Here is a 24,502-nt window from a genome sequence, read left to right as displayed (position 1 = left end):
AATGGTTAGGGCTGTGTCCCAGTAAAGCCTGATCTATCACAACAGGTAGCCAGATGCAGGCCATAGCTCACTGACTCCAGTGCTAGGGTGAAGTTGAAAAATGAGTAAGTGTATGTAAGCTTCCTAGCACAGGATCTTACACACAGTAGATATTAACTATATAATAGCTATTCTTATAATTGTGCCAAAAGAGTATAGAGAAAAACCAAGTTAGAGAAGGAGGTCATATTGGGGTGTATAAAGGAGGTTGAGTTTATTCCTGAGCAGCGGGAGTCCTTAAAGGGTATTCATCAGGGGGATGACATGGTGCTCAGAGTGGTGGGAAGACTACTGAACCTACTGAAATATGACCCCTACACTCACCTGCATGAAACTGCTCTTGCCAAGTTGAAGAGGACCTGCACCTAACTGCCAAATGCCAGCCTTATACCATTGGGCCACAACAGCATGGGGCCGTGTTGAGGAGTTGTCTTTGAAGTGCTCTTGTTCACTGGTGTCTGCATCGTCATTCCTTCTGGACTTCTTTGACTTCTCTCTCTGTCTCCTTTTCCTCTCTCCACCCTGTACCTCCTGGGACCTCCTGGGGCTTTGTCCTTGGCTCTCTTTTCTTGCCATCCTACACAGCTTCATGGGCCATCACATCCACTCCCTGACTTACATGCTAAGGATTCCCAAATACCAATTTCTGTCCCTTCCTCCTCCTACTACTATGTCCTGGCTGTGTCCTGAATGCCACATTCTTTTCTCAAGCCATCCTCATTGAGCGCTTCTAGGAATGTCAGTCTCTTGTCCCTCCCTGCCATTTGCCTGGCAAACCCCTGCATGTTGATCAAGGTCCAGCTTGCTCATTGCATCCTGAGTTATGCCCTTCCTGGGGGCTTCCAGAAGACTGTGCCTCCATGTACTCATTGTTGTGCCCAAGGCCATGTCTGCTGATCACTTGTAGAGTACTTGCCTCAGAGTTTTTGTAGTAGACGACTCTGTTTATCTTCCTTTCTGTTAGTCTGTGATCAGGAGGACAAGATTCAGCCCTGCCCATCACTTTATATTGAGCACCTAGTGCAGTTTCTAGGACGTACAAGATAGGTCCTCAAGAATCATTGGCAAATAAGTCTTGGAAAGGTGATCCATGCTATGGAAATCCCATATAACTCCACTGTGATGATTAAATGAAATTCAATGAGATCCATTTTAATCTTGCCCATTTTTGTTCAGGATCAAAATGTGCACAAAGGTGACGATGGATGACTTCCTGACAGCCCATCACGAGATGGGGCACATCCAGTATGACATGGCGTATGCCACACAGCCCTACCTGCTCAGAAATGGAGCTAATGAAGGTTTCCATGAAGCTGTTGGGGAAATCATGTCACTTTCTGCAGCTACACCTCACTATCTGAAAGCCCTTGGTCTTCTGCCCCCTGATTTTTATGAAGACAGAGGTATGGACATGTTTTCATGGCCTGTTTTGGGTATTCTTTAGTCTGACATGGGCAAAGGTATTTATTGTCATGCATAGGATATATTTAATTTTTGCCATGTAAAATATAAGTTATTTATGGGTAACTGGAAATTGCTACTGGTTAAAAAACATTTTAAGTATATAGTATAATATGCCAGCTTCTGGTTTTGTATCTTTGAAAAGGGCATAAGAGAGGTAACTAAGTGAATGGTCTTGGGACTCTAAGAACCATCTAACAGAAGCTTTTTAAAAAGATGCTAAAACAGGCCCATAGAACTGAAATGGCTTATCCAAGGTTACCCAGCTAATTAGTGTCAGAGTTCTGACTGAATCCCCTGGTTCTAGGTAAAAACCAAAACAGTGGAGCTGGAACAGATTCTAAAAACCATTTTGCAGAGGAAGCAAACTGAAGACATGAGAGGGAAAATAATTAACCCAAGGTCAAGAAGCAACATGGCAGAACCGGAAGCAGAGCCCTAATCTATAACTTTTCCCATAATATTATGCAAAGCAAAGTGTAACTTGAAATTTGGGAGTTCTTAAGGAACAGGTGGTGGAATATCAAGATCGGAGGAGACTGAAACGTTTCGTTCATGTGGCTGAAGCATGAATTTGCCCCGTAACATCCCCTCAGATTCAGGCCATCGTTCAGCATCTTTGCCCGAGGCAGCCTGTTTCTCTTTGGATGGGTTGGACTTGATGGAACACAACAAATATTCACGAGATCCAGATTTTTCTGTGAGGATTCTTTCTTGTAAAAGGAGGACACTTAGAGCCAAATATGTTCTTCTTTCCTATGTATTTCTCTCCCCTCATTTTAGCAATTTGGGACATAAACTTCAGCTCTGCCTACTAGTACATTTAGTCGATGAGGTCAAGGTCATGAGCTCCATCCTTGTGTGGGCAATTCACTTTGCCTCGACTTCTGGCTCCAGACCTTGACGATCTCACAAGGACCTGGGAGTAGGTCAGTGTAAAGCCATCATCATGTCTGAAAATTTTACTGTGAGCACAGACCCAGTGGGTAATAGACAAGTAGCAGCATCCTCCCATGAAGGGAGCAACAGAGGAAAGGGGGTTCACAGTAACCACACCTCTTTCCTAATTTTAAAGTATCATTCTCAAGTCAATTAACAGACCATTATTAGTTTTATCATTTTTTAATATTCCTTGACAGCAGTCAAAGATGGTTGAATCACTAAGACAGTACTAGGCATGGTTAAACCACTGATTTGAAAATCTCCTGCTTCTTTCCTTGACTCTGGCCCTGATCTGTGAATGATGCTAAACAAAATAAGGTCCTTCATTCCTTCTCTCTCTCTCTCTCCTTCTCCCTCTCTTCCTTTCTTCTTCCAAAAATATTTATTGAGCACTTACTATGTGTAAAGCATTTTAAAAGACACTAAATATATTGGTGTGCCAAGTAGGTAATATCCCTCTGCTTACATTCCAGTGAACTTCATTTACGCACTAGATATGAACTCCACTGCCTTTTTACATCACTAATAAAGGATAAATGAAATAACATAATTTGTTAAAGCATTTTAAACTCAGATAAGGAAGATGTCAGTAAATTTAAAGTACATTGTACATCTGATCATCCAGTGGATGGTTTCCTCTAGGGAGGCTCGTTTTTGTTGTTTTTTCCCCTCCCTGGTTTACTGGCTTTTGGCCACATCTATTTAATATTTGTTTATTTAGCAAAGACTCACAGAGGACATCATGTAGCAGACACCAGGCTAGGTATACAGTCTTGAATGAGAATTGGCAGTCACTGCCTTCATGGAGCTTGCAACAATAAACAGTGTGGGGCTTCCCTGGTGGCACAGTGGTTGGGAATCCGCCTGCCAGTGCAGGGGACATGGGTTCGAGCCCTGGTCCGGGAGGGTCCCACATGCCGCAGAGCAACGAAGCCCATGTACCACAACTACTGAGCCTGCACTCTAGAGCCCGTGAGCCACAACTACTGGAGGCTGTGAGCCACAACTACTGAAGCCTGCGTGCCTAGAGCCCGTGCTCCACGGCAAAGAGAAGCCACCGCGATGAGGAGCCCGCGCACCGCAATGAAGAGTAGCCCCCGCTCACTGCAACTAGAGAAAGCCCGCGTGCAGCAAAGAAGAGCCAACGCAGCCAAAAATAAATAAATAAATAAATAAATAAACCAAAAAAGATAAACAGTATGACTAGGAAAGTAGATAAAATACCCCTAATTAGCTCTGATAAGAAGTACTTAAGGAAGGCAACTGAAACTAATAAAGAAAAAGGATTAGGGGTTCCTTGTAGATTTATTTAACCTGATCTATCCAAGGCTTCACCCTACTCCAAATCCCTCAGCTGAGAAAACGAATATATACATATTCTTATGTCCACTGTCAATATTTCTCATGTGATCATCCTTATAGTAAGTATATCTTGAGGTTAGGAAATTAATCTAATACAAAACGTCCGCTGTCACCCTCATCTTAATGTTTATCCTTTCCCATTTTATTTTCAGTAACAGAAATAAACTTCCTGCTCAAACAAGCACTTACTATTGTTGGAACTCTACCGTTTACCTACATGTTAGAAAAGTGGAGGTGGATGGTCTTTAAGGGTGAAATACCCAAAGAGCAGTGGATGCAAAAGTGGTGGGAGATGAAGTAAGTCAATGAATATGCAATCAGTAAAATGTTTCCTCATGAGTTTGCTGTTTATTTAAAAGCATTTGGTTGGCCTGTGTCCACACGCTCACATACACACACAGACATCATATACTTAGTACCAGTATCTGTATTTTATTGCCTGAGGGCTTCCTCTGGTCACTAGGACCCTCCTATGGAGAAAAGACTGAGGAACTATGTGTGATGGGAATTGGTGGATAAGTACTTCAGCTCCCTCGCCCTCAGCGGGGAGAATTCTGAGGTGAGTGCTCTACGTGGGATCCTAGAGTTCCTCAGTGGGAATAGGCTCCAGTTACCCACTGTGGTGACTTGCTTGATAACACACCTTTTGGGGGCTGCTTTCCTTTTCCTGTCTCACTTCCTCACTCCTTTGCCTGTGTTTCCTGGGATCACGTCCCAGGGCCTGGTCTCAGGGTCTGTTTGGGTGAGAACCCACCTAAGACAACTAGCACTGGAGTTCTCAGAGAATTCTTCCTAGTCAGAATAACTGGGATTTCAGTGGCTAAATCTTGAAATCTAGTGATGTGGGGCTAAATATGTGAAAATGAGAGAGAAGTGTATTCAGGCTAGGGAAATGCCATCACATACCACACACGCACACACACACACACACACACACACACACCCACATGAACTGCCTCCTTTTTATTTTTTAAGTCTCCATTTGGGAGCTTTCTCAGATAATGTTTCCTTGGCTCTGCCCCACCCCCCAGCAGGGTCAAGTGACATAATTTCTCATGCTCTATCTTAAGTATTGAGGCACCCATTAAACTGTGATATTATTTCGGAAGTGATCAATTTATTCATTTTTATTTTTGCTTTTGTCCATTCTTTGAAACAAAAATATTTACCCCACATTTTAGGTAAAGCACTGGGGAATCCGATGCTGATCATTTCTGATGTTCTCCTCGACTTCAAAGAACTTGTAGTCTATGGAGGAATGCAGGAAATGAAACCACTGCAACGTGTTGGGTTGTGATGGGAGAATGTGGGCATCCATGAGCATCCAAGGGGGGATCCAAAACCCTGGCTGATAGGTCAGATGAGGAGAGGCATCCAAACAGCTTTGAGAAAGATGTGGGATTTAACCAGGGGTATGTAGAGGAGAAGGGAGAGAATTCCAAGCTAGTGAGAGCCTGCTGCATTTGGGCAGCAGAGGGCGATTCCTTTCAATAGTTTCAGCGCTACCTCATTCATCACCGTATCCCAAGTGCCTTGCACAGTGCCTGGCACATGCAAGTATGAAATAAATGATGAAAGTATTACAGAAGAAGATGGAAGGAAGGAAGTTAGGAAAGAAGGAATGAATGAATGAACGAAGGAAGGAAGGAAAAAAAGAAAGAAAGCTTCTCCTCACCATCTATTAGTCAGACTCCTGTCAATTATTTTTCTTTATTTTTCCTCTCTGTGGTGAAGATCTACCATTATAACATTCAGCCCCATATCCGTAAGTTGAAGTCAGTGCCACTCTTCTGCCAAGATTCTCTCTGGTGACATAAACCCTCCTTGGGAGGGAGGAGGCAGCATCTGTAGTAGCTCTTGCTAGCATTTGAGTATTACTGAAATTATGTCTATCATGATCCCACAATCAGAAAGGACGGATGTATTCACTTTAAACAATGCCAAATACATGGTTTTCCTACCTTTTTTTTTCTGATCAAATTATTTTTTGATCCCTTTTAGTTTATTTCCAAAGGTACATGGAATCAGACCCTTAAAATGATTCATTAATGCATTAATTACTCTATGCATTCAGCGAATCCACATGAAGTCTTTTCTTAGCATTGGCCATCGTGTCTGGCACTGGAACTGTAAAGATGACCAAAACACAGCCCCGCCCGCTAGGGCAAGTCTCCAGGGCAAGAAGGAGCTGTATGTGAATAATTATAAAACGGAGAGAGAAATGGCAAAGGAGGCAGAGCTAGAGAAGGCCAAGGGAGCTGGAGGGTTCCCTGTGCTGGCAGGTGGTTGGGATCAGGGGCAGGCCTCACAGAGGAGGGGACATTTGAGCTAGCCTTGAAGAATCTGTGCGATTTCAATTTTAGAAAATTCCGCCTACGAGGAGCCCATAAAATGTAGTGCCGGAGAGGAATTATTAGGACTTTCACTGTATGTTTTTGGCCACGCAATGCACTTTGGTAAATTAGTATTTTGAAGGTACAGCTATTTTCCAATGCTGTAGACTGGCTGAATCTAAAAAAATAAAGAGATGGCTACAAGATGCACTTTATTCTGTAATTCTTTACACTGTTTCAATTTCACCTGACAACTAATTTCAGTAGAAACGCCATTGGCTGATGACACTGCACTAATGACACCATCCATACTTTCTCACGATGAGTGACCCAGAGCTAACGTATCTTCTTTTTTCCCCAAAGGCGAGAGATAGTCGGGGTGGTGGAGCCTCTGCCCCATGATGAAACATACTGTGACCCCGCGTGTCTGTTCCATGTTGCTGAAGATTACTCATTCATCCGGTAAATGACAGTTTTCTTCTATTTCACTTCTAGGATTTGTGGACAGAGTGACAACTCTAATTGCTTTTTCTATCTCCGTTCACCTTCCCCTTAGATCCTCAAAATAGATGATCAGTTTCAATTCGATTTAATTGAGTTAAATAAAACTGACATGAGATCTTTTCTCCCACCATCAGGGAATTTATAGTATCCTTGGGAGAAATAGAAATATATTTTTGTTTGTCTTCTTGTTACTAACAGAGTGCAGGGTGATTGTAATAGAGTATTTTTATTTATTTATGTATTTATTTTGAGTGACTAATATGGGGTTTTTTTTTAATTTTTGAATTTTATTTTATTTTTTTATACAGCAGGTTCTTATTAGTCACCCATTTTATACACATCAATTTTGTTTATCTTCTCAAAGAACCAGCTTTTAGGTTTATTGATCTTTGCTATTGTTTTTTTTGTTTCTATTTCATTTATTTCTGCTCTGATCTTTATGATTTCTTTCCTTCTGCTAACTTTGGGGGTTTTTGGTTCTTCTTTCTCTAATTGCTTTAGGTGTAAGTTTAGGTTGTTTATTTGAGATTTTTCTTGTTTCTTGGGGTAGGCTTGTATAGCTATAAACTTCCTTTTTAGAACTGCTTTTGCTGCATCCCATAGGTTTTGGGTCATTGTGTTTTCATCGTCATTTGTCCCTAGGTATTTTTTGATTTCTTCAGTGATCTCTTGGTTATTTAGTAACGTATTGTTTAGCCTCCATGTGTTTGTGTTTTTTACGTTTTTTTCCCTTTAATTCATTTCTAATCTCATAGCGTTGTGGTCAGAAAAGATGCTTGATATGATTTCAATTTTCTTAAATTTACTGAGGCTTGATTTGTGACCCAAGATGTGATGTATCCTGGAGAATGTTCCATGCACACTTGAGAAGAAAGTGTAATCTGCTGTTTTTGGATGGAATGTCCTATAAATATCAATTAAATCTATCTGGTCTATGGTGTCATTTAAAGCTTGTGTTTCCTTATTAATTTTCTGTCTGGATGATCTGTCCATTGGTGTAAGTGAGGTGTTAAAGTCTCCCACTATTATTGCGTTACTGTCGATTTCCTCTTTTATAGCTGTTAGCAGTTGCCTTATGTATTGAGGTGCTCCTATGTTGGGTGCATATATATTTATAATTGTTATATCTTCTTCTTGGATTGATCCCTTGATCATCAATGTAATGTCCTTCCTTGTGTCTTGTAACATTCTTTATTTTAAAGTCTATTTTATCTGATATGAGTATTGCTACTCCAGCTTTCTTTTGATTTCCATTTGCATGGAATATCTTTTTCCATCCCCTCATTTTCAGTCTGAATGTGTCCCTAGGTCTGAAGTCGGTCTCTTGTAGACAGCATATATATGGGTCTTGTTTTTGTATCCGTTCAGCAAGCCTGTGTCTTTTGGTTGGAGCATTTAATCCATTCACGTTTAAGGTAATTATCGACATGTATGTTCCTATGACCATTTTCTTAAGTGTTTTGGGTTTGCTTTTGTAGGTCCTTTTCTTCTCCTTTTCTTCTCCTGTGTTTCCCACTTAGAGAAGTTCCTTTAGTTCCCTATTTGTTGTAGAGCTGGTTTGGTGGTGCTGAATTCTCTTAGCTTTTGCTTGTCTGTAAAGCTTTTGATTTCTCCATCAAATCTGAATCAGATCATTGCCAAGTAGAACAATCTTAGTTGTAGGTTCTTCCCTTTCATCACTTTAAATATATTATGCCACTCCCTTCTGGCTTGTAGAGTTTCTGTTGAGAAATCAGCTGTTAACTTTATGGGAGTTCCCTTGTCAAGGGAAAAACGTATGTCATTTTTCCCTTGTTGCTTTTTTTTTTTCCCTTGTTGCTTTTAATAATTTTTGTTTGTCTTTAATTTTTGTCAATTTTGATTACTAATGTCTCTGCATGTTTCTCCTTGGGTTTATCCTGCCTGGGACTCTCTGCTCTTCCTGGACTTGGGTGGCTATTTCCCTTCCCATGTTAGGGAAGTTTTCGACTATAATCTCTTCAAATATTTTTTCGGGTCCTTTTTCTCTCTCTTCTCCTTCTGGGACGTCTATAATGCAAGTGTTGTTGTGTTTAATGTTGTCCCAGAGGCCTCTTAGGCTGTCTTCATTTCTTTTCATTCTTTTTTCTTTATTCTGTTCCACGGCAGTGAATTCCACCATTCTGTCTTCCAGGTTACTTATCCGTTCTTCTGCCTCAGTTACTCTGCTATTGATTCCTTCTAGTGTAGTTTTCATTTCAGTTATTGTATTGTTCATCTCTGTTTGTTTGTTCTTGAATTCTTCTAGGTCTTTGTTAAACATTTTTTGCATCTTCTGGATCTTTGCCTCCATTCTTTTTCCGAGGTCCTGGATCATCTTCACTATCATTATTGTGAATTCTTTTTCTGGAAGGTTGCCTGTCTCCACTTCATTTAGTTGTTTTTCTGGGGTTTTATCTTGTTCCTTCATCTGGTACATAGTCCTCTGCCTTTTCATCTTGTCTGTCTTTCTGTGATTGTGGTTTTTGTTCCACAGGCTGCAGGATTGTAGTTCTTCTTGCTTCTGCTGTCTGCCCTCTGGTGGATGAGGCTATCTAAGAGGCTTGTGCAAGTTTCCTGATGGGAGGGACTGGTGGTGGGTAGAGCTGGCTGTTGCTCTGGTGGGCAGAGCTCAGTAAAACTTTAATCCGCTTGTCTGGTGATGGGTGGGGCTGGGTTCCCTCCCTGTTGGTGGTTTGGCCTGAAGCGACCCAACACTGGAGCCTACCCAGGCTCTTTGGTGGGGCTAATGGCGGCCTCTGGGAGGGCTCACGCCAAGCAGTACTTCCCAGAGCTTCTGCTGCCAGTGTCCTTGTCCTCACGCTGAGCCACAGCCACCCCCTGCCTCTGCAGGAGACCCTCCAACACTAGCAGGTAGGTCTGGTTCAGTCTCCTGTGGGGTCACTGCTCCTTCCCCTGGGTCCTGATGTGCACACTACTTTGTGTGTGCCCTCCAAGAGTGGAGTGTCTGTTTCCCCCAGTCCTGTCAAAACCCCGCTAGCCTTCAAAGTCTGATTCTCTAGGAATTCCTCCTCCTGTTACCAGGGCCCAAGGTTGGGAAGACTGATGTGTGGCTCAGAACCTTCACTCCAGTGGGTGGACTTCTGTGGTGTAAGTGTTCTCCAGTTTGTGAGTCACTGACTCAGCAGTTATGGGATTTGATTGTATTGTGATAGCACCCCTCCTACTTTCTCATTATGGCTTCTCCTTTGTCTTTGGATGTGGGGTAGCTTTTTTGGTGAGTTCCAGTGTCTTCCTGTCGATGATTGTTCAGCAGTTAGTTGTGATTCCGGTGCTCTCGCAAGAGGGAGTGAGCACACGTCCTTCTACTCTGCCATCTTGAACTCGCAGGCCGACTAATATCTGTAATAGAGCATTTTTAACTTGAAGTCCTAAGACCTATGTTCTTCCCCTCTTAGCTCCAGATCTTGAATTTGTTGAGTCTCAGTTTCTTTCTTTCTTTTTTATTTACTTATTTGGTTGCTCCGGGTCTTATTTGTGGCATGTGGGTTCTTTAGTTGTGGCATGTGGGATCTTTAGTTGCGGCATGTGAACCCTTAGTTGCAGCATGTGGGATCTAGTTCCCTGACCAGGGATCGAACCTGAGCCCCGTGCATTGGGAGCACAGACCCTTAGCCACTGGACCACCAGCTAAGCCCTGAGCCTCAGTTTCTTTATTTGTAAAGTGGAAATAATATTGTTAATCTGCCATAAGTATCAATTGGCATCATTTATGTGAAAGGGCTATAAATCTGTAAAACACAATACAAATGTGAGCTAACATTTAACAAAATAATACTGCCTTTTTATCAGCTGATACATGAATGCAAGTATGATGAGTCTGTAGGGTTCATGTTTGGGTCTTTCTGGAGGGAAGAGGTTTAACTGGTACTTCTTTGGTGACTAGGGCTTCAACATTTAAATATATGCCCCAATCTTTGATTCTAGCACAGAAACTAAACACAGGACAACATTTTTTCTTTATCTCTTTTGCAGATATTACACAAGGACCATTTATCAATTCCAGTTTCATGAAGCCCTTTGTCAAACAGCTAAACATGAAGGTCCCCTGTACAAATGTGATATCTCGAATTCCACCGAAGCTGGGCAGAGGCTGCTGTAAGAGATGCTTCAAAATATTGAACCTCTCATTCCTATTTAATGTTACTAATTTCCATGCCTAAGTTTGAATTTGATTTCTTTGCTCTAAAAAGAAAATTGGGGGCCTCAAAATGTTCTCATCCACAAATTAAATGTTTGTTTCGTGGTCACACAGGAACCTGGACCATGTGATGGCTGGACAGGCCACCTCCTCTCTCCATGTCATAACTACAGAGCTCTTTTTGTAGTAACTGGAGGGGAAGAGAGATTGAAGGATGACTACATCTGTTAACATGGCTTCTTTTCTTATTTGCCAGGAGCAAACTTAGTCAAGCCAAAGAGGAGAAAGTATAGATTGTACATGTAAGTAGATATACATCTGGAATCCCTCAAAAGGCTCTGAACCCACCCTCCCCTTTTTTCATGTAGCCAAATGCTGCACCTTGGAAAATCAGAACCCTGGACCTCAGCATTGGAAAGTATTGTGGGAGTAAAGACTATGGACGTAAAACCACTGCTCAAGTACTTTGAGCCGTTGTTGACCTGGCTGAAAGACCAGAACAGGAATTCGTCTGTGGGATGGAACACAGACTGGACTCCATGTGAGTACATTGAGTTGACACATTTCTAACTGCCCACTGTCTGCTTCCCCTAGTCCTCTCTGGCCCCAGTCTCATGGGACTGTGACACAGCTAAATATGTTCTCCCTCTACTTAGCCCCTGTACTATGGTGGTAGCTGCCATTTTATCTGGGAGGAAACACATTTGTTGAGCAGCTACTATGTACCTGGCATAGTGAAAACTACCTCTCTCTCTCTTTTTCAAGTCTGCTTTACTAGCCCCATATTTAAAATAAAAGAGTCTAACAGTCTCCAACCCACTGTATTCAAATCCGGCTCGTCAAAGACAAACACTTTTAACGATTTTAATGCTATTGCCTCTCCTTTCTGGCAGTTACTTTCATATTTTTAAACAATTTGTTTATATTGTCATTTCCCTGTCGCTCACTTTTAGGCATGCACTTCTGCCTACTCTTCTGCCTCCTTTTCTCATTCTCCCAATTAGGTTTAACATAATTTTTCATAGAGAAATTATCAATATTTGCATCATTATGCTTGCAGAACCAAGTAATATACTATTTTATATCCTTTCTTATGTGGTTTTTTGTTTGTCCTGGAGTTTCTATTGCCTCATTTTTTTTGTATGCCTAATTTGCTATGTATGTCACATTCATCTTTTTCAACTATTCCAACATATCTATTCTTTTCAGTCTCATTTTTTCCTAAAGAACTCCCTCTTAGAGTCCTCCTGTCTCAATGTGGACCACAGTTTTCATCCTGAGTCATCCCTTTGCTGCTGTCCTGGGTTGAATCCACTGCTTCCTGGATGCCATATCTTCTTTCGTGAATTACCTCTTGTTTTGCTGCACAGCCTCCAAGTGACTTTCTAAGCAAGAGCTCATGGGGTAGGAACATCAACTGTTCCCCAAAGTGTCTTTAACCAGACCTTGAGTTTCATTCCCCTTGTTTTCCATCCAGTATCTTTTTCCCACCCCCTACTGTACCTGAATCCCTAAGCCTCTCCGGGATTCTGTGGGACTTTGGGGGTCTGTGCTGCCTCTGTGTACACATTAGGGCATGGCTTCCTGACCCTTGCGAAAGCACTTACCACTCCTCCATAACTTCTCATTTTCCAAAACTGTGTTTATACCTTAAAAAATTCCTTTACTATCACTTTAGTGGGATCTTGGGAGAGGAAGGAAATAAACACACATGGTCAATCTGTCATCTGTAACAACAGTCTGTTATTTCTCTTTAATCAGATTCTGACCAAAGCATCAAAGTGAGGATAAGCCTAAAATCAGCTCTTGGAGAAAAAGCTGTGAGTATTCTACACAGTGCGTCTATGACTTTCAATGTATTCCCTTAAATAGGGCACAACAAGCTCATTCCAGTGTGGTCCGAAAGATGAGAGGACACATGGTTCTCTTAAAAAGCTCTAGATTCTGCCCTTTGGCTTTTGGGTTGTTTGTTTTTTTAGTAACACATTCATTCCTTTTTGGATTGGCTATGCCTCCTCTTTCCTTGTGACTTTGAAGGTGTTATGAAGATCAATGAGAAAACATCCAATCTTAAGTATCAAATACCCACCCTCCCAATTCACTCTAAACACCATTACTTGTATTTGAGGAAGAGGACATGGTTATATTTTGAGAGATTGTTTGTTCTTAGAAGCACTGTAGGCGGTTTTGCGTTGTTTAGTCTTAGTCAATCATCTATATCCTGGAAGCTTGTCAATTGTCTATATCCTGGAAGCTTGTTTTAGTCTTAGACCTCAGCCCTGGACCTGCTTAATCGGAATCTGCATTTTAACAAGCCCCCCAGTGGGTCCGTAGACACAATAAAGACTGGGAAGCTCTGATTTAGAACACAGTTTCTCAAACGTAGCTGCACACTGGAGTCATTTGGGATTTTTGAAATATATCAGTGCTTGAATCCCACTCCCAGAGATTCTGACTTAATTGCTCTGTGGTGTGGCCTCAAGTCATCAAAGCTCCCCAGGTGACTGATTACGGCACGGCCTGAGAACCACTGATGTAGAGATGCATTTCAGGACGACAGAATGTTTACAGAAAATCGGATTACTTACACCTTCATGTGAATTACTTTGATCAGCTATTTCTTTCTCCTAAACACCTGTTGCAAGTTATCCAGTTTGAAGCAGTAGTGGCTTTGATTGGGAAAGAGGAGAGGAGAGGGTCGCCCCAGGCAGATGGGGATCAAAGGCGTGGGTGGGCTTGTGGCATCCTGCAGGCTTTGCAGGATTAGAGGGCAGCCTGACACTATTGGGTAAAACAGTCCAGGGTGCTACAGAAAATTGTTCTTTGCACTGGATAGACCCAAAGATGTCATTTCTACCCCCTTACTTTTCCTGGTAAGTTAAATATTGTCCAACGTTCCACAGTAGTTGTAGTGTAACTTTCATAGATAAGTAAGACGTTTAAACATAAATAACATAGTAGGAGTAAAAAAGGAACATTTAAGAAAGAAATAATAAAAATGGAAGTGCATCACTTCGCAAACTCTAAAAGTTCAAGTTCCTATTTCTTAACAATCATTGAGTGTCTCTGGGATCATTTCTCTTTCTGTCATATTTTTATTAGCTCTTCCTTGGACTAATGAAATTTAATTATTTTAATTTAAAGTATCTGGTAGGTCAGGATCCTTTTCAATTATCTTCTTTTTTCTTGACATGTGTCTCCATGTTCTCTTTCCATGCAGTGAGGGATCGGTAGTCTTCAGAGGGGTTGATGGTGTAACATTCTGAGGCCTGTTCACTGCGCGAGAGGCTGCTTTGATGAGACCAGGACCATACTTTTAGCCAGAATAACTGCCCAGTTCAAGCTATTTCATGGCAAAGTCCACCTGGATCTTTGACACTAATTTGAGAACTTGGCCTTTGCTTTTTTTGAATATAGAAATAGTAACCAGAATATTAGTAATAATATTAATAATATCATTATTACTATTAAAGCAACTTTTTCCAACAGCTGTGTGATATCAAGCTGGGGTCAATGTAGCAACCCTTTGAAATCCTTTTTAAAATTTATTTTTATTTATTTTATTTATTTTTTAAATTAATTTTTATTGGAGTGTAGTTGCTTTACAATGAAATCTTTTCTTTAAACAGCTAAAATTTTAGATTTACTTCTGAAAATGTAATTATATTTTTAAAAATTGAAGTATAGTTGATTTACAATGTGTTAGTTTCAGGTGAACAGCAAAGTGAATCAGTTGTACATACACACATATATTTTTTTCAGATTCTTTTCCCATATAGGTTATTACAAAATATTGAGTAAAGTTCCCTGTGCTATACAGTAGGTCCTTGTTGGTTATCTATTTTATATACAGTAGTGTGTGTATGTTAATCCCAATCTCCTAATTTATCCCTCCCCCGCTTCCCCTTTGGTAACCATAAGTTTGTTTTCTACGTCTGTGAGTCTGTTTTTGTTTTGTAGATAAGTTGATTTGTATCATCCTTTTAGATTCCACATATAAGCGATATCATATGATATTTGTCTTTCTCTGTCTGGCTTGCTTCACTTAGTATGATCATCTCGTAATTGTTTTTCCTAGAAGGGGGAGAGATGCAAACTTCGTGCTATTCATGATCTCTACTGCCATCTACTGGAGGAAAGAGTGAACGCTTTTTTCTCTTTCAATAGGTTTTTCCTGGACGATGCAAATACACAAGCCATTGGTTTAGCACTGAAACACAAGAACAAATTACCTTGTTTACAAAAAAAATTTTTTTCCTTTGAACCTCAAGTTTCTTCTTTTTTTTATACTTACACATATCCAAGAATTTACTATAAAAATAGTAAAAACTCAGCATATTTGTTTACAGTATATGGACATTTTAACCAAAACCAATGGCTCACATGACTCCCATCTATAAACCTTCCCTCCGGGTGTTTATTTCAGCTTGCATCAAACTAAATTAAAAGGGCCAGTGAACGCCATGGTTTTTAAAGCGTGGCAGCGGGACCAGCTCCCACCATCTGGGAGCTTGTTAGAGATGCGATTTCTTGGGTCTCCTCCCAGACCTTCTGAATTAGAAACTCTGAGGCTCAGGCCTAGGATTCAGTGGTTTAACAAGCCCTCCAGGTGATGCTGATGCACACTCAAGTTGGAGGTTACTGACGTCACGCAGAGCAAGAATCTTTGGCATATTAGATAATTTAAAAATAACGCTTGTGGGGAAATCCCTGGCGGTCCAGTGGTTAGGACTTCACGCTCTCACTCCAAGGGCGTGGATTCATTCCCTGGTCGGGGAGCTCAGATCCCACAAGATGCACGGTGCGACCAAAAAAAAAAGCTTTTAGAATATCAGGTTTTAATGTACCCCACGATCTCTACTGAGCAATGTTTTTGTTTTGAATTTGCAGTATGAATGGAATGACAATGAAATGTACTTGTTCCGGTCATCCGTTGCATACGCCATGAGAGAGTATTTTTCAAAAGTCAGAAACGAGACCATTCCTTTTGGGTGAGTTGATTTGCTGTGCTGTCAATCAGTATTTCCCTTACTCTTGGGTCTAAGAAAATATTATGCTTCAACTTTTATTCAAATGAAATTAAGAAAAACCTCCTAATAACTTTTAAATCTCTTTGATCTCCTGGAATTTGGGCCAGTCTATTTAGGGATGATTGTGACTTATTTGACTCGTAGGTGACAAGAGCACTGTTATGAAATGGCCCTCTCCTCGCCTCTCTCTTCCCTTTCCACCCCCTTCCCTCCTCTCTCCTCTTTTCCTCTCCCCTTCTTTTCCCCAAATGCTCTCATCCACCCTCAGCACTGAAAAAAAAAAGGCAGAAATCTCTGCTTTCATTCATGAGCTTATATTCTAATGTATCTGTTTTGTGTGTGTGTGTGTTATAGACAGTTGACAAAATATGTAAGTAGTAGAATTCGATGGTGATAAGTGCTAAGGAGAAAAATTCAACAGGAAAGGAGCTAGGGAGTGCTGGTGTGTGTGTGTGTGTGTGTTTCAATTTTAACTAAAATGGTCAGAGAAAGCCTTGTTAATATTTGAGCAAATAGCTGAAACAGGAAAGAGAGTCACAGGTGCAGACTGTGTGGGGAAATGTTTCAGCTGGGAAAATAGCAAGTGGAAAGATCCCGAGGGACAAATATCCTTCACCTTTTGAAGGAGCAGCCAGGAGGCTAGTGTGGCTGGAGCACAGTGAGCTAATAGAAGACCAGTGGGAGATGTGGTCATGGTGGGACTGGGCCAGGGCGGGTGGGGAGGCGAGAAGAAAGTTCATGTGTGCCTCCCAAGCCGTTCTAAGGCCACTGGCTTTCCTTCCGGGCGAGGAAGGCTCGGAGCCCTGTGATCTGCCTTGGGTTTTATTAGGATCAGTCTGGCAGCTGTGAGAGCAGAGTCTTGTCACATCGTACTGTCAACCCCACTCATCACCCTCACGGTGGGGGTAACATGACGATTTTTGCTGGGAGGGGCAAGGTTCGAAGATATCAACGCACCACGTCTGTCCATGGAACAGGGCCATTGCTGCCTGCCATGTTGTTTAGCACGAGTCTGGGTCACCAACGATTCCTTGCTGATTCTGCTACTGCTTTCAGTTTGAAATTTTTCTATGATTGGAAAAAAAACCAAACTGTTGTTCTTATACGGTGGCAGAACTAACAGCGCCAAGACTTGCTGTCACACCTTATGTAGTTGAGTTCGTGTGCTTTGGGCACTGTTAAGCTTGTTGGGACAATTACATCCTTCCATGACGGGCCCTGCCCCATGTCTCCCTACTTTACCCTGTGATCCTCCCCCCATCTCCTTTTCACCAGCAGGAGAAGTTTTCGTTCTCTTTACAGTGTCCTCTGTGCCACCAGGGAAGATGTTTCTTTTGTTTCTCCACAGGGAGGAGGACGTGTGGGTGAGTGACTTGAAACCAAGAATCTCCTTCAACTTCTTTGTCACTTCACCTAAAAATATGTCTGACATCATTCCTAGAACTGAAGTTGAAGAGGCCATCAGGTGATACTTTACTTTCTAATGCATGATAGCAGGGCAAGGGGGTTCCCCAATGCAGCAACAACAGTAATGAATATTTGGTGTGCTTTTACAGTGCCAGGCACTCTTCTGAGTCATTTACATGTTTTTCCTCATCTTAAAAACTTGGGTTTTAATTCCAGAATCTCATAGCAAGGGGATTGTCTTAATTGGGTTTATCCAGATACAGGTCCTTAGACAAGGATTTGAGTGTAAGTAGTTTATTTGGGAGGTGACCTCAAGAAACACGGATGGAGGAATGTGGACAGGAGACAGGATGGAAGGAGGGTAATAAAGGACACGTTATGAGCAAGTTACCACTGTGGGCAGCTAGAGCTCCATTCTGCTGGGAATTCTGGGAGACGGCGTAGAATATGCCCCTCAATTGTCCCATCAGAGCTGGGGTATTTATTCACCACCTCCCATCAGTCACTGGTTGAGAACTGCTTACAGGGTAGACTAACTTCCCAGCATTGCTGGCCTGCAGGCAGGGCCGAATCTTGTGGCCTGAGAATGCTCTTGGGAAAAGGCAGGAGATACTGGCTGAAGGAAGCCTGGCCAGCACACCCGCAAAATGGTAAGAGCAGAGGGCACATGGGCAGGTGTCGCCATCGTTTGCTGTAGGGGCTTTGATGTAGGATCCGTTTAACTAACCAAAGTCTGAAACAAGGTAGGCAAGGATAGGATTCCTTAGACACTGGTTAGCCTCCATTCCAAAAGAGGGACTTGCTATTGGTCGTGAGTGTTCAGAAGGGACAGTTTTCCCAATTTGCCTCAGCTGTTTCCCAAAACAGCAATAGTGAATAATGGAGAGATGTAGGTGTTTCCCCTTGTCATTAAAAAAAAAAAAAAAAAAAAGAGGCTTCAGCTACTCACTGCTACAGGAAGTGCTCACTAGGTGGCACTCTTGAGCTGCCGTTCATCTTCGGAAGCAGAAACAAGACTTGCTGGGCAGAGTGGGCCTAGAAAATCTGGTTTAGTGGGGTTTACAACCGGAGCACGCCCAGAGACTCACTGGCTGCCTCCACGTGACTTGTCCTGGGGAAAAGCGCCAGCTGAGATCATCATGAAGGAGCCCCGCCCTCCTGCAAGTTAGCGGGGTCCTCAAACTTCCTGTTTCCAGAATGCCCAGACTCTCAGGCAGAGGCTGCCAGGGGTGACATGCCTAATGCTGCTTTGACCTCTCTCTCTCTCTCTCTCTCCCTCTCTCTCTCTCTCTCTCTCTCTCTCTCTCTCTCTCTCTCTCTCTCTCTCTCTCTCTCTCTCGCTCTCTCTCTCTCTCTGGGTGGACTCTGACCTCCTCCTGACCTGCCCTATACCCAAGGGCAGGAAGATGTGATGCCAGACACTTTGGTTTTCAATCTAGAATATTGAACATTTCACTGTTTTTTGTTTTAAAAATAATCTTCACCTTTTTTTTGGCAAAGGCTCCTTCCCTGTATTCCTCCCCAGTGCTGCCTTTTAGTGATAATTTTGGATGTCAACACCTTTCATTTGTAAAATACAACTGTCGAGACTTGTGTAGAGGGACTGTTTCGTTTGTAGAAGAGGTGGATGCAGTTGCCCTTTTCCATTATTTGATATAACATCATTGTAGACATACCCTGACAGAAGGGAAATTCTTACCAAGCATGCTAACTTTGCCTTTACAACGCAGTAGTCACAAATGAACAAATGCCAACCATTTGCACGTTTCCACACTTGCAGCCTAATTTTCCAATGGAGCTGTTTCCAAGCCTAAACTAGGTTACAAGATAGGAAAGATGTATAATTGTCAAAACTCAAATCTTTCACTGAACCTGGTTATTTACTTTGATTTCATTGCTTTTTTAGGTATACCTTTTTAGGATAAGCCTTATCAAATCCGTTTGGGAACGATGATGTAAGGAGTCAATAATTGCACACAGTTTTCTTTTGCCTAAGTGTTTTGCTTTTGGGAATAGGATGTCCCGGGGCCGTATCAATGATGCTTTCCGCCTGGATGACAGCAGCCTGGAGTTTCTGGGGGTTCAGCCGACGCTGGCGCCCCCTTATGAGCCACCTGTCACCGTATGGCTGATTATCTTCGGGGTCGTGATGGGAGTGGTAGTGATTGGTATTGTTGTGCTCATCTTCACTGGCATCAGAGATCGAAGAAAGTAAGTGACCTTTCTCAGACTTCTCTATCCTAGAACAGAAAGGTTTAGGGAAAACTCACTGGAAATTTTGCAGTACGTGGTAGGTTGTACAAGCCAATTCCTTATTTGGACAATTTCGCAGCTAAACATTCTTATGCAGCCCCTAGAAATTTACCAGATTTCATCAGCACTTTGCCTCCCTAGCAAAGCCCCACCATACAGGACATGTCCAGCCTGGAGTTGGCTGGTGTGCCCTGGTAAACTCCAGCCTGGCCCACAGCATCATTGCCCCCACCCCTAAGAGGCACTCCAAGCCCAGCAGGAGTGAGTGGGCTCAGGGCGTTATCCTTACTGACGAGTCCTCCTCGGGCGAGAACTGACCTTAGAGTCTGGATTAGTGATGGATTTGAACTGTGAAATCATTCGAGAATGAGCTCTGAGATTTGCTCCAAACTGCTACACTCGAGTCCTCTTCATCCCTCCTCTGATAGCACAGATGCCCTACTGTTCCCTCAGTTCATGGGTCAGGCACCCTCTAATTTGTTCTTGAGTTGAAGATCCAAGTTCATGGAGGATTTAAATCACCAGAGACCTGATGTATAGTCTTGCCCTGCCACTAGATTTATTTTCTGACCTTGAGCCGCCATTTATGTTTGTTGGGCTTATATAATTGAAGTTAATCATATTTTATAGCACCTAACAAAACTCTTTGCACACTTTCGGCTGTTTAAACATGTTCTTCAACTTTTACATGCACTAGTCTATTTTGCTCAATTTTCTTCACTATATTATTTGTTCTCCCAAGTAACTTCATTTTTAAAAATAGGCATTTACTAGAATACATTCATATAGTTAAAATTTTTTAAGTACAGAAGGATACACAGAGTCTTCTGTCACTCTTTGCTTCCAAGTTCCCTTCCCAAAGCCAACAATAAACGATCGGCTTTTTAAAATTTTTTATTTTATATTATAGTTGATTTACAATGTTCTGTTTGTTTTAGGTGTACAGCAAAGTGATTTAGTTATACATATATCTCTTCTTTTTCAGATTCTTTTCCCATATAGGTTATTACAGAGTATAGAGTTCCCTGTGTTATACAGTAGGTCCTTGTTGATTATCTGGTTTTTTTTGTTGTTGTTTTGTTTTTTTGCGGTACGCGGGCCTCTCACTGTTGTGGCCTCTCCCGTTGCGGAGCACAGGCTCCGGACGCGCAGGCTCAGCGGCCATGGCTCACGGGCCCAGCCGCTCCGCGGCATGTGGGATCTTCCCGGACCGGGGCACGAACCCGTGTCCCCTGCGTCGGCAGGCGGACTCTCAACCTCTGCGCCACCAGGGAAGCCCGATTATCTGTTTTATATACAGTGGTGTATATATGTTAATCACAACCTCCTAATTTATCCCTCCCTGCCCTTTCCTCTTTGGTAATCATAAGTTTGTTTTCTAAGTCTATGAGTCTTTCTGAAAAACGATCAGTTTTTTGGAGACCCAATGAAGCAGAATCTTTGTTTTAGTAAGACCTGCAGACTTGGACACACATTACGGTTTAACAAGCACTCCTCTACATACTAAAAACTTGCACATGAGACGCTATTCCAAAGTTAATTCATTAAAGAACTTATTTGGAAGCCCCTCCTTCATGCTACACACTATGTTAATAGAAGGTACAAAAATAAGACTGTCAACCGTGCTCATATATTTCTTACATTAGTGTTCTCAGTGATTGTATGATGTAAATATGTAATTATCTTCATGTATATATAAAACTGAGATTCAGAGAGGCCAAGAAACTTTCTCAAGTTTGCACGGCTAGTCAGTAACACATGAGGATATATGCTTGGTTTCTAAAGCTGGTTATTGTACTACAAAGCAGGCCTACCCTGATCTTTATACTTTGGAAGTTGATAATTTAGTGGGGAAGCTTTTTAAAATGAAGTGATTGGCCGAATGACCACTGAGTTCCTAAAAATAATAGTAATGGTCAATATTTATTGGGGATTACATGCCAAGTACCATGAGTACTCTGCCAGCATTATTTCATTGACTTCACATGATTGCCATCATTTGCCAAATAGGCAAACTGAGACACAGAGGCCTCTGCTCTCTGACTCCAGAGCTTATACCCTAACCAATCTCCTGTGCTCTGCCAGCCATCGTGCCGACCAATCATGGGCCTAAAGAAGTGAATCCGATGCACTCTGGGTGCCTATAGTCCATTGAGAGGGGACTGGTATGCAAATGAGTACAGGTGATTAGATGCTGAGACAAAAAAGATGCCTGGGCCCAGTGGAGTCCAAGGGAGGCCGTGTCATTCTAACATCACAATATTAAGGTGACTTCACTTTCTTTAACAGGAAAAATCAAGCAAGCAGTGAAGAAAATCCTTATGGCTCCGTGGGCTTGAGTAAAGGAGAAAATAATTCAGGATTCCAAAATAGTGATGATGTTCAGACTTCGTTTTAGAAAAATCTCTTTTATTTCCTCTTGAGGTGATCTTATTGTATGTAAATGTTAATTTCACAGTACAGAACATAGGAGATTATAAGGATGTCATTAAATGTCAAAGCTGTGTCTCTGTTCAGGAAAAGTTGTCCAAAGAAGCCATGCCTGAGGAGAGGGCACCTTCACTTGCATCGCCTTTAGTATTTGTTTCTGCCTCAGGATTTGACTTTTCTGTTTCCTGAAAGAGGTGTTTCTATTTGAGAATAGAGAAAGTTTGTCTTTTGCCTCACACGCTGTTCAGGGGTAATAGAAATGGAAATGTCCGTTGTGTTGCTGGAGTTGAAAAGAAAGGAGACATGGCAGGAGCAGGTGTTGGGCTCTGGTGTGGAACCTGGGTGGATCACTCTTAAAGACGGTGCCTGTGAACAGACGGAGCTGCAGGGATGGAGAACAGCACGCACTGTTCACTTGGATTGAATTCAAGTGTAAAGGATGTCATGCTCTCTTCACATTAACTTGATCTGAGTACTCTAGTGATTTCCCCCAGTGATGATTGGACTGGAACATGCCTTCTTCAGGGTGACAGGGCTACAGAAGAGAGAAGAATCCGGAGAGCCATTGGAGGACATTGCCTTCTCACTTCCAAGCTGCTTGATCACCATCTTCCTGACAACATCAAACTAGCCCCAGGGGCCTCTGTGAACCCCCCTCCAGAGCACCCGTGATAGAAACTCGCTTCCGCTGCTCTCTAACCGTGGAGTGCATAGAGATCCCAACTGAATGTCACCCTCTGAAGTGGGCTCCCAATCTCTTAAATCTTTTCTATTTGCCCACAATGCCTGAGTAGTGCTGAGCATGAAACAGACACTCAGTAAATACTCGATTTACACACTCGTGTGGTCTTATGTGTGCTTCTGTGCTCGGGTTTCTGTGGCTTCAGTCTGCTTTTCACTTCCAGGGACAAAGTTGCCATCTGACTGTCCAGGACTCTTGACCTCCCATATGTCTTGGAATGTATCCCAATGCCTTCAGTTGCTTTATATTTCTTGTATAAATCAATTATAAAATCAGTCAAAAAAGAGTTGTGTTAGAGCGTCTACACCATCAGGTTAGGAACCAAACCTGGTAATGCTTTTATATATCTCAGAGCCCCCAGCCCAGTTCTGAGCACAGCATCCAATACAGACCTGAAAACTGATTTAAAATGGATTAAATAGGTGGAAATATCCAAACTCTACCCATCAATTCACTTTACGCAGTGCCCAGCATACTGTTAGAGTGACTTTGTCAAGTAAGGAGAACTAGCAGCTCCTGCTCGAAAGACCCGAATTTCCGGAGGGCTTTTAGGGAAGGGCTTTTAAAGGCAACATTAGGGGTGAGGGTCGTAGGGGACCTGATCAGCTTGTGGACATTCTTCTGATTGATTGGTGGTGAGGTAATTGGGTGGTATTTCTGGAGTCAGCATCATCAACCTTCTGGTTTTAACCAGTCTGGGGTCTACTTGTGGTCAGCATGCAGTTAAGTTCTTCCACCTGGTGGGTGTTTTAGTATCTGCAAAACAACTCAAGGATAGGGCTCAGGATATTATCTGTAGCCCTTGAGGAGGAACTAAAGGTCCTTGACTTTGCTTTATGGCTAAACTATTACTGTCTTGATTGACTGTTTTTCTTTGTTCCTGCATTTGCTCATTTCTCTTATTAAATTTGCTCTTTGGAACTTGGGGAAGGCCTAGGGAGCTAAAGATTTTCTACAAACAAGAGGCAGGGGGAGGGGTCATGTTCCCGGGAAGGTCCCGTAGAGTCCTGCTGAGCTTCATTTTTAGAAGATCAAATATGTAAAAATAAGAAGAAAGGAAAACACCTTTCAAGTGGGGGGGGGGGACCAGGAAGACCTAGTTAGGGCGTGAGAAATCTTTCTCGGGGGGCTTTAACAGTCTGTGGTGCAAATCTCTGGTGGATGGAATCAGAGCAGCACATTTCATTATATATTGAGATTTTCGTACCGCGGTAAAAAAAAAAAAAATAGAAGACTATTATCATAAGTCGATTCTGCTGAAAATAAAGGAATCATTATTTAAATGTCAAGAGACAACCAAGAGGGATCATTCACAACAGCTGGGGGGTGAGGGGTGAGTGGGATGAGGAAGGGTGTGAATGTCTCTTAAGGGAGATTGTTAACTTATATCTGGAAAATAGTAGCAGGGTTTCATTAGTGTCTTTTCACTGTAATAATGCCCTTCACATAACCTTTCTCTTTACCTTCTTGACATTACAGACATGACAATGATGTACTCCAAAATGATGAAAACCTATGGGTTCAGTACTAGACCGTGAGGGTGGGCATTCCCAGGAAGCTTGAAAGCTAAGGCACCTTTTAGTAATAGCCATAAGAAGGTAAACTAGGACTTCTGTACCTTTGTGTCAAGATAGAAGACCGAAAGAGAAAGTTCAGTTATCAAACTAGCCAGAAGCCCCAGGGCCCCAAACTCAAGGATTTTAAATGATTACAGTAGCGCCCACCCTCCCCCACCCCCCATCTGCGGTTTCACTTTTGACGGTTTCAGTTACCTGCGGTCAAACACTATATGAAAATATTAAATGGAAAATTTCAGAAATAAAGAATTCATATGTTTTAA

At 42.2% G+C, this 24,502-nt stretch overlaps 1 protein-coding gene across 4 annotated transcripts in view; it reads left to right on the top strand.

Moving 5' to 3' along the window:
- Positions 1 to 22,759, top strand: part of ACE2 (angiotensin I converting enzyme 2) — a 64,693-nt gene extending 41,934 nt beyond the window's left edge. For 3 of the 4 annotated variants that reach the window (XM_032620113.1, XM_032620110.1, XM_032620111.1), the window contains 10 exons: positions 1,216 to 1,442; positions 3,957 to 4,101; positions 6,501 to 6,599; positions 10,635 to 10,757; positions 11,169 to 11,341; positions 12,562 to 12,620; positions 15,691 to 15,791; positions 17,179 to 17,295; positions 19,254 to 19,448; positions 21,780 to 22,759. In XM_032620113.1, the coding sequence (XP_032476004.1) occupies positions 1,216 to 1,442; positions 3,957 to 4,101; positions 6,501 to 6,599; positions 10,635 to 10,757; positions 11,169 to 11,341; positions 12,562 to 12,620; positions 15,691 to 15,791; positions 17,179 to 17,295; positions 19,254 to 19,448; positions 21,780 to 21,888 (1,348 nt within the window). In that variant the 3' untranslated portion in view covers positions 21,889 to 22,759. The remainder of the gene's footprint in view (positions 1 to 1,215; positions 1,443 to 3,956; positions 4,102 to 6,500; positions 6,600 to 10,634; positions 10,758 to 11,168; positions 11,342 to 12,561; positions 12,621 to 15,690; positions 15,792 to 17,178; positions 17,296 to 19,253; positions 19,449 to 21,779) is intronic. The other variant, XM_032620114.1, reaches the window with a different exon arrangement.
- Positions 22,760 to 24,502: the final 1,743 nt, after the last annotated feature.

The sequence above is a fragment of the Phocoena sinus genome, chromosome X (genome assembly GCF_008692025.1).
Source record: "Phocoena sinus isolate mPhoSin1 chromosome X, mPhoSin1.pri, whole genome shotgun sequence".
Taxonomy (NCBI): domain Eukaryota; kingdom Metazoa; phylum Chordata; class Mammalia; order Artiodactyla; family Phocoenidae; genus Phocoena; species Phocoena sinus.
The sequence above is the reverse complement of the archived record's forward strand: the minus strand, read 5'-3'. Positions and strand labels throughout refer to the sequence as shown.